The following is an 11,464-nucleotide window of genomic DNA, read 5'->3' as shown; positions in this document are numbered from 1 at the left end:
TGGGGCTAGGTGTTGAATTGGAACTTCAGCTTCGGTAGCCAGCGAAGCAAACTCCAGTAGAAGAAACAAGAGAGAGAACTGCTCTGAATTGTCATGAGCTGATTCTTTCTAGGATCCCTGCCTTCAGCTCAGCCATCCTTCCTGTAGTTGATGGAACAGGTGCTGCCCATGCCCTCCACTCTGGTCCTCCATGAACCCCTTAAAGGGAAGAGCACAGTGAGCAAGGTTTCTGTCTGGGATGAAAGGGAAGAGAGTTTGCTTTTTGCTGTGTTTTTGTAGGTTATGGCTTGAGACATCTTCTTAAATATGTCCCAAATCTCCAACATTTTTCTAATATTGATTTCTTATCAAACCCAGCCCTCTTATGAACATTTGAGAAATTGAGAATGAAATCCAGGTCTCAATCACCAAGTTGGCCCTTTGTATGCCAACTTGAGAGGTTTTCAAGTCAATTCTTCCTTCTAGAGGGATAACATTTCTACTAAATTCAGTTCCCCGAATGCAGACTATGTCAGCAGGAGAGAGGACTGTGTAGGTGCCTATGAATGGAGTTTCTCTGTCTGCATTCAAATCAGACTTTACCCATTTGCTACCACAGGGTCCTGATAAAACCACTTGAAATCACAGCGGTCCCCAGCTCAGCTGTAAAGTGGTGATAAGAGATGAAAGGAGATAAGCTACATAAAAACCTTATCTCAGCACCTGGCACTTGAATTCCTTAGCTAAAGGCTTGTGATATTTTGGTTACTGCCTTCATTTTCATCATCATCATCATCATTTTCATGATCAAGTGGAGCACTTAGGGGAGAGTTTAGAACCACCTATTTCCTGTACAGGTGGAAAAGATGCCAATGGAAGAGAGGAGCACTATGAGGGGAAAACAGAAATTTAAATAAAATTTCTGGGATCCCCACCAATCCCCAAAACCTCAACTTCATAGGTGTCTGAGCTGAATCTTGGTGTTTTGCTATCCTCGCCTGGCTATCCCAACTGTCTGCTGGCTTCATAATGAGAAAACAAGGCTCTCCCAACCCCTCCTGCATGCAGTGCCTCCCATGGCACCTGGCTCTCACTGGACTGTGCTGTGTCTCTGCTGGAGAAGGACTGTGGAAGGCCCATGTCCTGCCCCTCCCCTACCTGATGTTGGTTGCAGGCTGAGGCTTTGTTCTCAGGACTGGCAGGAAGGCACACCCAGGTATGGACCTCCTGGTTCAGACAACCGTGGGAAATGAGACAAACACATATGGATCTCATTGGACTGGAGCTGGCTAAATGAAGGGCTAAGAAGCACATTCTGATTATTTGCAGTGTAATGACCTCAAGACCTCAAGGCACCAAGCACATAATTAGCCAAATTGGTCCATAGTCTCTCAGTCTCTGAGGATTGCTAACATAATGGAGGAGGAAAAGGCGAAAAGTGAGTGCACTTGGAAGACTGAAGCCCTTCCCCTTTTCAAGGGGAAGTTGACCCCTCCTCCTCACCTTTGTTTTCTAAATTATGTATCTTATCATTCAATGTAGACACATTTTTATTAGAGAAAGTCATATGTATTTTTATTTCTGCAAATCCATTGAATGTGCCATGTAATTTAGAGAGATGTAGATATCCACTTCAAGATTCTGATCATTTTTCTATTTTCTTTTCTTCATTCTTTCCTTCTTTCTTTCTTTCTTTCTTTCTTTCTTTCTTTCTTTCTTTCTTTCTTTCTTTCTTTCTTTCTCTCTCTCTCTCTCTCTCTCTTTCTTTCTTTCTTTCTTTCTCTCTCTCTCTCTCTCTTTCTCTCTCTCTCTCACTCTTTCTTCCTCCCTCCCTTCCTTCCTTTCTTTCTTTCGTCTTTTTTGGGCAACACCTTGGCCTATGGAGGTTCCCAATCTACAAGTAGAATCTAAGCTGTCTCTCCTGGCTTGTAGCTGGCCTACAACCACAGCAACTCCAGGTCCAAGATTTGTCTTTTACCTACACCATAGCTCACGGCAACGTGGGATCCTTAACCCACTGATTGAGGCCAGGGACCTAACATGCATCCTCATGGGTACTAGTCAGATTTGTTTCTGCTGAGCCAAGATGGGAACTGCCATATTTCTATTTTCTTGGTTAAGATTTATGTCTCTGGAAACTTCCTATTTTTTCTTTATGAACCCCTGGTTTAAGGTTTGGATTTTATTTATTGGAGATTTATTGTTTTTGACCTTTTCAATGACTGTTCCAAATTCTACTAATTTTATTAGAATTTTAAATTCTAAATCATTTTTCAGACTTCCTTCCTTCCTTCCTTTATCTCTTTCATTGTTTTTAAGGCTGGGCCTCTGACGTATGGAAATTCCCAGGCCATGGGATGAATGGGAGCTACAGTTGCCAGCCTATGCTACAGATGCAGCAACACCAATTCCAAGCCTGAACCACATCTGTGTCATACCCTGCAGCTCACAGCAACACTGGGCCCTTAACACACTGAGCAAGGCCAGGGATTGAACCCTCATCCTCATGGGTACTAGTTGGGTTGATATCCCACTGAGCCACCATGGGAACTCCTGTAAGGCACCACTTGCATGAGCTCCAGAGGGTGGGTGCTTGCCACTGATGACATGTCAGACTCCAGAACTCCAGAGGCAAGGTGTAGATCATTGTCTCCACTGAGGGACTCCCTGTCCCTACCTTCCTGGGAACATGTGCATGGACCATGGCTGCCACTCCCCCAGAGGGCCCCACAACCAGGCACCAACCCCTCCCCTTACATTCCTGGGAGTGGATGTGGTCCACCACCCCTAAACTTCCCACAACCGTGCAATGACATCTGCCCACAACTCCCTGGGAGTGTGCATGGCCCACTGCCTTCTCTGCCAAGGGGCCCAAAGAAAGCACTGACCATTGCCTCCACCTTCCCAGGAGCTTGTGCAGCTCACTGCCATGACCAAGAGTCCCACACCTGCCAACATCTGTTCCTCATTTCCCTGAGAGGATGTGTGACCCACTGTCTTAGGAGCCACAAGGCCCATGACACGTTGAGAGCTTGTGGCTGCCACTAGGCTCTAGGAGGGGTTGCACAAGCCACTGCCATCTCCCTCACAGACTCCATCACCAGCCAGAACCCAGCTCCAGGAGCAATTGTGAGCCTCCACTTCTCCCATCATGTGCTCTGGAGGCACGTGCAAGATGCCAACATGACTGAGAACTCAGGAAGAGGTAAGAGCCACTGCATTAGCACATCTAACATCAAGCACAAGCTGAGGGAAGAGGAGATAGGCATCCATATAATATACCCTGAGACTAAGGGGGAAGAGCTGAAATCTCTCCTCCCAATTGTGTGAACCACTGGTTTTATACCTCCACTGACAGCCTTATAAATTCTGTGCTGGTAGAGCTCCCCTTGTGGCTCAATGGTGATGAACCTGACTAGTATCCATGAGGTTTTTGGTTTGATCCAGGGCCTCATTTAGTGGGTTAAGGATCTGGAGTGGCCATGAGCTTCAGTGTAGTTTGCAAATGTGGTTCAGAGCTGGCTACCACTGGCTGTGGTAAAGGCTGGCAGCTGCAGCTCTGATTCAACCCCCAGGCTTGGAACTTCAGAATGCTGAAAGTGTGACACAATCTAAATAGATAAATAAATAAATAGATAAATTCAGTGCCAGTGGAATATCCACATGGATGAGTGCTGCCAAAGCTGAGATGGGTCTGGCTTTAGCAGCTGTGGGCTCTGTGGGTACATACATATGGGGCTTGGACCAGGAGAGAGTCTGAGCTGCCTCCATATCTTCCACAGCATGTCCAGGAACACGGATACTGTTGTCCTGAGTCCTCAACTCAGTGCATCTGCACTGGTGGCCAAGTGAAATTACCTGAGAGACACCAGGGCCACTTACCAACATACACGTGGTTAAAGTGGGGTTGAGAGCAACACCAACAACAGTGTATTTTGTAAGACCACACTATGGGGACAGGGTGACATGACAGAGCACATTCACAGGCAATTAACTCAAGCAGAAGGATACTCAATGGCTCCTCTCCCAGTGGGACTGCTTCAATCCCATCTGCCTGGCACTACAGGTCAGAAACAGCTCAGAAACAGATTTGCAGGTTTCTGCAGCAACAACTAGAGAGAAAACCCTGCCCTTTACTGAATAGTGACAACAAAGAGTAAACAGGGGTCCCCAGTCCATATTCAGTGCAGGTTCTGGTCACTGCATTTTCAATCACACCTTCAATTGATGTGAGAGTAAACCACACATATTCAATACTCAAGTTCAAGTTTATCTGATTACTGCTCAATTAGAGAGAGTGCATGTCTTTGACTATATTTCCTTTAGAACCTTTATGCTGGAATCTTGATGTCATTAGTATAATTTGGCTTATGAAATTTGATATGTGGGAGAATGATCTGTTGGAACCTTCCACGTCTTACCTGTGCAGTCCTCCTGGCTCAGAGTTCTATGCATGAGGAATTCAGATATTTGTTTCTCATTACCTGATTTGTAAAAATAGAGTATATATACCCAATTAAGTTGAACATGGAAGGAAAAAGTCTAATTATGTGTCTGTGCATAAATGTCAGAGGGAGGCCAAATGCCCAAATTGCAGGAGTGTAGAGAAGAATTGGAAGGAAAAGTGAATAATTAGAAATTGAAGAATGCTGGAGAAATAAGAAAATTGTAATTATAATAACCGTGATGATTTCATAGTGGGAAGTGGAGATCAAATACTAGGATCACTGCTCAACTGCGACTTCATAGTATATGAAAATCAAAGATAGGCTTGTGAGTGAGTTGTTTTGTGATTTTACCAATCCACTATCTTTGCTATGATGAATTTTCTTGAAGGAGGCAGAAAGATCCTCACCTTGTATTTTCTTATTACATGTCCACTTGAGAGATTTATATCATGATTACTTGTCCCTTCTTATTCTTGAAACTTATAAAGTCACCATTTAATTTGTGATGCAATCTTGTGCAGACTATTCTTTGGGTAACATTTGATCCTATTGAATATTGATAGTAATAGAAGAAAACCAAACATTAATTATCTCAGGGGTTTATATATCACTGTATGTAATATCCAGTAGTCCAGGAAGGAAGGGAACTTATGGATTAATGTATTATAAATATTTTGAATTTTTAACACTTATGAAAGGGTAGGGGTATAAGAATGAATTTGTTCCCAAGCTAAAGAGATATGGCTTTGACCCAGTCCCTAGAATGTAACCTTTATTTTTATTTATGTGTATATATATATATATATCTGCATATTTTATTCTTATTGTTATGTCCACACCTGTGGCATATGGAAGTCCCCATGCCAAAGGTGAAATTAGAGCTGCAGCAGCTGGCCCACACCACAGCCACAGAAATGCCAGATCTGAGCTGCATCTGTTATCTACACCACAGCTTGTGGCATGACCGGATACATAACCCACTGAGGGAAGCCAGGGATTGAACCTGCATTGCCAAAGAGACAATGCTGTGTTCTTAACCTAATGAGCCATAATGGGAACTCCTCTGGGAGGTAACTTTTTAAACCTTTGAAATTTCCTTAATGATAGGTGTATTAGCATTCATGGTGGATACTCTAGGCCATACCAGAGGATTCGTGCTAATATGAAGCCAAGCCAGAAAGACAAACCATTAGAATTAGAGCTTTGGGCAAATTGACATCAACCCAAACTCTGAGGAGCGAAGCTCAAAAGTGAATTCAACAATACGGACAAAAATGAAACCAATCAGGTTTATGGAATGAAGCCTCTATAAAATGTCTAGACACTGAAGCTCAGGTGAGCTACCTACTTGGTAAGACTTTTTTGAATATTGTCAGCAATTTTCAACAGGAAGAAGAAATGAGTCTGGACTCCATGGAGAGAGGACAGAAGAAGCTTCACCCTGGGATGTTTGAGATCCTGTCCTGGGTTGGTTTTCTTTAGTCTGGTTCTAATTTGTATCCTTTTGCTATAATGAAACTCTAATCCTATATTCATAACTTTTCTGAGTTCCGTGAGTCATTCAAGTGCATTATGAACCTGAGGGAGTCCCCTCAGTTTGAGTCCTTCTAGAGAATTATTGAATAAGAGAAAGTCCTCAACTTTGTTGCCAGCGTACCTGTAATGAGGGTGTCCTTAGAAACCCTGAAATTGTGGCTGGTGTCTGAAATGAGGGGCCTCTTACGAAGACTGTTCCTTGAGATTTTGTGGTATTTGCAAACACTTTGTAGGGAGGAAGGGCAGTGTAAAAAGTCAAGCCTAGTTGAAGTCCATCAAAGGCCTCTGAAATCCACCAGGAAGCTCTGGAGCCAGTATGATTCCTGAGAGATGGTTAGAAGTGGGGCAAAGGGGCCAAAGGCTTATAGCCCCACATCATAGAGTCATTGGATGTGGGCTGCCTGGTGGTGATGTGTAGCTGAACCAGTTTCTTCTAGGAGGTGATTGCTGATGACTGAGTAACACCCAACATTTGGAGCAGTATATCCCTAATTCCCTACAGGAGATATATTTTTATCATAGTAAAATACCACAAAATTTACCCTCTTAACTATTTCTTGGTATGCAGTTCAGTTGTGTTAAGTACCTTCATATTATTTTGCATCCACCACTACCATGCGCCTCTAGAACCTTTTTCACCTTCCCAGGTGAAAACTCTGTCCCCATGAAACACTAAGTGCCCATTCCTCCTCCCAAACCTCTGACAACTACCATTTCACTCTCTGCCTCTTAGAGCTTGTCAAAATACATTGGATGTTTTGGTTATTAAGATAGACTTTGGATCCATCTTAAGATATGGGAGGAATATTACATGAAAAGTATAGAAACAATAAGAAGGGAGAGCGGTGCTTATTTTGCAAAGATAGAAACAAAACTACCCATGATTGAGAGTCCTGGGTAGTGCATGTAGAAAGTGATGTGCCATGCAAAACCTTGGATGGGCTATGACCTTCATGGGGAGCGCAAATAATAGCACAATTCCATCAGCACTGTTCAAAGAGGAAAAGTCATGTTAAGAAAAAGCAGAGAGCCAGAAAATTGCACATAGACTATGTGACTCCAGATTCTGAGTTTATTGTTGTACATATTTGATTTGCATGCCATTACCAGTTGAGAACCAAATAAAGATAGCACAGTTATTGAGATTAGACTCTTCTGCTGACAATCCCCCACAGGGCACGCTTGATGTCCCCGTTCCTCAGGCTGTAGATGAAGGGATTCAGCATAGGTGTGAACACAGTGTACATCACCGAGGCCACTGCACCCTTCCTGGGGGAGGAGGAGATGGCTGAACTGAGGTACACCCCAAGGCCTGTTCCATACAGCAAGCAAAGAACGGACAGGTGAGAGCCACAGGTGGAGAAGGCTTTATACCTCCCTCCCGATGATGAGACTCTCAGAATGGAGGAAAGAATTCGAGCATAAGAATAAAAGATCCCTAAGAGTGGAATCCCACCAAAGATGGTACCGATGAAGTAGATGAATATGTTATAGGTGGAGGTGTCAGAACTGGCAAGACTAATGAGCTGAGAAAGTTCACAAAAGAAATGAGGGATTTTCACATCAGCACAGAAGGTGAGCTGTGACATCATCCAGTAGTGCAGCTGGGAGTTTAAGAGGCCAATGGAAAATGACCCCAGGACCAGCAAGCCACAGAGGCGGGAGTTCATGATCATCAGGTAGTGTAGGGGGTGACAGATGGCCACCAACCGGTCATAGGCCATGACTGTCAGAAGTAGACTCTCCAAACAGGCAAAAAGAGGAAAAAGCATCACTTGTGTTAGGCAGCCTGCATAGGTAATGGATTTGCTGTGTGTCTGGAAGTTCACTAGCATCTTGGGGACAGTGGTGGTGCTGATACTGATGTCAGCCAAGGACAGATTGGAAAGGACAAAGTACATGGGTGTGTGGAGGTGGGAGTCAGAGCTGACAGTCAGGATGATGAGCAGGTTCCCAATTAGAGTCACCAAATACATGGAGAGAAAGAGTTCAAAGAGAAGAGGCTGTAGGTCTGGATCATCTGAGAGGCCCAGAAGGAGGAATTCTGAGAAATAGGTATGATTCTCTGGTTCCATGTTAGGGGAAACATCTAAAAAAAAGAAGATATTGGTGAATAAATGAAACAATTTTTGAGGCACCAAGAGAAGTGTCTTTATTTATTTATTTATTTATTTTCCGACCACACCTGTAGCATATGGAAATTCCCAGGCTAGTGATCAAATCAGAGCTGCAGCTGTGGGCCTATTCCTCAGCAACAGCAACACTGGATCTAAGCTGTATCTGTGACCTGTGCTGCAGCTTGCTACAATGCTGGATCCTTAACCCACTGAGCAAGGCCAGGGATAAACACCACATCCTGATTTTTACTCTGTCTGGTGGTTAACCCATTGAACCATGGTGGGAACCCCTAGTGTTCATACTTTAGATTTAAGCAATTCACACAGAAATTGTTCATGGTTCAAGAACATACACCCTAGCACCTTCAGCACTATTTCTTCATTGTGAGCATTTTCTTCTTCTTTTTTTTTTTTGTCTTTTTAGGGCCACACTCATGGCATATGGAGGTTCCCACGCTAGGGGTCACATGACAGTGTAGCCACAGGCCTATGCCACAGCCACATCCACCTGGGATCTGAGCAATGTCTGCAACCTACACCACAGCTTGCAGCAATACCAGATCCTTAAGCCACTGAGCAAGGCCAGGGATCAAACCTGCATCCTCATAGATGCTAGTCAGATTCATTTCCACCAAGCCAGGATGAAAACTCCTGTGAGCTCCTCTTTATCGATGCCTAGGGCACTCAGTTGTTTCTTTATTACATCTGTTCTAGAGGCATGTGGCCAAAGACGTCTGGACAATGTATTGTGTGAAAACAAATCCAAAAATGTAGGAAAATATCTGCCCCCTACTTTTGAAGGAACCAGAGAGAATAAAAACTATTTTTCTCTTTCTCAAAAATCTTCTAATTAAGGATGCTAAAAGTAACTAAATTTGCCTCTCAAGAAATTTCGGTTCAAACTAATCAATAGACCTTTAGGGCATAATGGATGGTGGCTCATCCTGATGGCAGGAGTGGCTCCTAAGAGACATCTTAGCACTGAATAAATGCTCAATCATGGTTTGTCAATCAGAATTTGAATCATTATTGGATGAGTTAGTCATTGATGAGATACAATCCTAATAAAGAGTTAATGTTATTATATTCTCCTATAAGGAGAGAGAGAGAGAAGCCTATCAGGTCCCAGACAACTCATTCAGAGTGAGTGGAAATCATAAAATGTGTCTCAGACACAAAATCATATTAACTACCCCTTTTTTCTCTATGTTTTATATTTATGATTCACTACTTAAAAAAAACTGTATGTTATAGATTCTAATAAAAAGAATATGAGGAGTTCCCATCATGGCTCAGCAGAAATGAATCTGACTAGTATCCATGCAGATGCAGGTTTTATCCCTGGCCTTGTTCAGTGTGTTAAGGGTTTAGCGCTGCGATGAGTTGTGGTGTAAGTCACAGATGTGGCTCATATCTGCCTGTGGCATAGGCCAGTGGCTACAGCTCTGATTTGATCCCTAGTCTGGGAACTTCCATATGCTGGTGCAGCCCAAAAATAGGCAAAAAAAAAAAAGAAGAAGCAGAAGAAAGAAAGTGATAAGGCCCTCAGGAAGTGACACAGAGGCATACTAGCACTGTTTCATCTTTTGTGTAATCTTATAAGACATCACTGGAAGAAATGAAACTATAGGCAAGCATGTGCACAGTGTGTGGAAGATGTATTGCCCAAACTTTTTCTGAGAACCAAGGAAGAGTCTGTACAATATCTAACATAGATTTTTTGTTCTGGTAGCCTGTGCTGTGCTAGGCTAGAAGAGGATCTGAGAAGATCAAAATAAACGAGACTCAGATATTTCCCTCCAGGTATTTGGAAGCCACTTGCATGAGGACAAAATAAAATGTTTTGAAGCATCTATGGAAAACCAAGCCTCAGATCACAAGATAGTTTCACTGAGTGTACTTCACCTTGAGGATGATAAAGATGGATGTGATGCTGATGACAATGTATAAAATTTACTTTACCGTTACTATAATGCATCCATTTCACATAAATTCACATTCTTAGCACGCCTTTTGTTTCATTCTTAGTCAATGCAATGGTATCAATTGGATATCAAATTAGAGAACAACCCTGAAGCTCAAAGATACTGCAAACTTGCCCTGTGTCATTCAGATAACAAGTAGGGTGGGAAGGATTCAAAACTAAATTGTGTGTCTCTGATTTCAATGCGCTGAACTTGTCTGCTGTGTTTCCCTACTGGTCAGAGTTTCAGCGGAGGTTCAAAAGCCTCTTGCAAACTTCCTAAGTTAAACTTCTCAGCTTTTTCTAAATTCTTGCATAAGGATAGAATCCAACACCTTAACGCTTTACTCCTGTAGAGATAAAAATAAATAAGTAATCAGGTAATTATTCCAAATACATAACAAGTTAATACCTATGTTACTTAAAATGTTTCAGAGAAAATAAAATAAGAAACATCTGCCAAAAAAAAAAAGAGAGAGAGAGAATAAAAGAGGAAGTAGGCAGTGAAGCAAAGTGTAAGAGAAGGGAAAAAAAGAACTGCTTGAATTGTCATGAGCTGATTCTTCCTGGGATCCCTGTGGCCAGCTGAGCCTTACTTCCTGTAGTTGATAGAGCACGTGCCACCAATGATCTCCACTGTGGTCCTTCATGAACCCCTAAAGGGAAGAGCACAGTGAGCAGAGGTCTTTGCCTGGGATTAAAGGGGCAGAGTTTTCCTTTTGCTGTTTTTGTTTGTAATAGGTTGATAAAATTTCTGAAATGTGTCTCAATCCTTACACATTTGTTAAGTTTTTTTAAAATCAAATCCAGCCCCTCTGATGATCAGTTGACAGTTGAGCAATTAGGATGAAAGCCAGATCTCAAACCCTAAATTGGCCTTCATATGCCAATTTAGGAGATTTTCAAGTCAATTCATCATTAGAGAAGGACTCTCTGAACACAGGCTGTGTCACCAGGAGAGAGTACTGGGTGGGTGCCCTATGAAAGGAGTTTCACAGTCTGCAATCACATCCAACTTAACCCTGTTTTTATTGCAAGCCTTGATAACATTCCTTTAAAATACTCTATCCCTATCCTCAACTGTAAAATGATGCTCATGCATGTTTGGAGGGTAGTAGTGCAGAGAAAAGGCACAAAGGGCTTCATTAAAAATCTTAACTCAGCACCTGGAACATGAAATCCCTAGGTAAAGTTCTGTGACATTTGGGTTATTGTCAACATTTCCATCATCATCACCTTCATGATCATCTGGAGCACTTTAGGGATAGTTTCTAGGGACCTCTTTCCTTCTCAGTTTATAGAAAATATGCCTGCAGAAGCTGGAGCAGTGTGGGAGGAAGACAGAAATTTAAATAAGTGTTCTAGGATCCCCACCAGAACCAACAACATCAAATTCTTGGCTTGTGAGCAGAATCTTTGCC

General features: G+C 42.7%; 1 protein-coding gene across 1 annotated transcript; it reads right to left on the bottom strand.

Moving 5' to 3' along the window:
* Positions 1-7,108: 7,108 nt before the first annotated feature.
* Positions 7,109-7,879, bottom strand: LOC110258547 (olfactory receptor 18-like; the record flags this gene model as incomplete). Its single annotated transcript, XM_021081796.1, has 1 exon — positions 7,109-7,879. A coding segment is annotated over one exon (771 nt), but the record flags the coding sequence as incomplete, so codon positions are not given.
* Between the last annotated feature and the right edge of the window lie 3,585 nt (positions 7,880-11,464).

The sequence above is a fragment of the Sus scrofa genome, unplaced genomic scaffold (assembly GCF_000003025.6).
Source record: "Sus scrofa isolate TJ Tabasco breed Duroc unplaced genomic scaffold, Sscrofa11.1 Contig2356, whole genome shotgun sequence".
NCBI classification, from domain to species: Eukaryota; Metazoa; Chordata; class Mammalia; order Artiodactyla; family Suidae; genus Sus; species Sus scrofa.
Note: the sequence above shows the minus strand (reverse complement) of the source record. Positions and strands in the feature narration are given on the sequence as shown.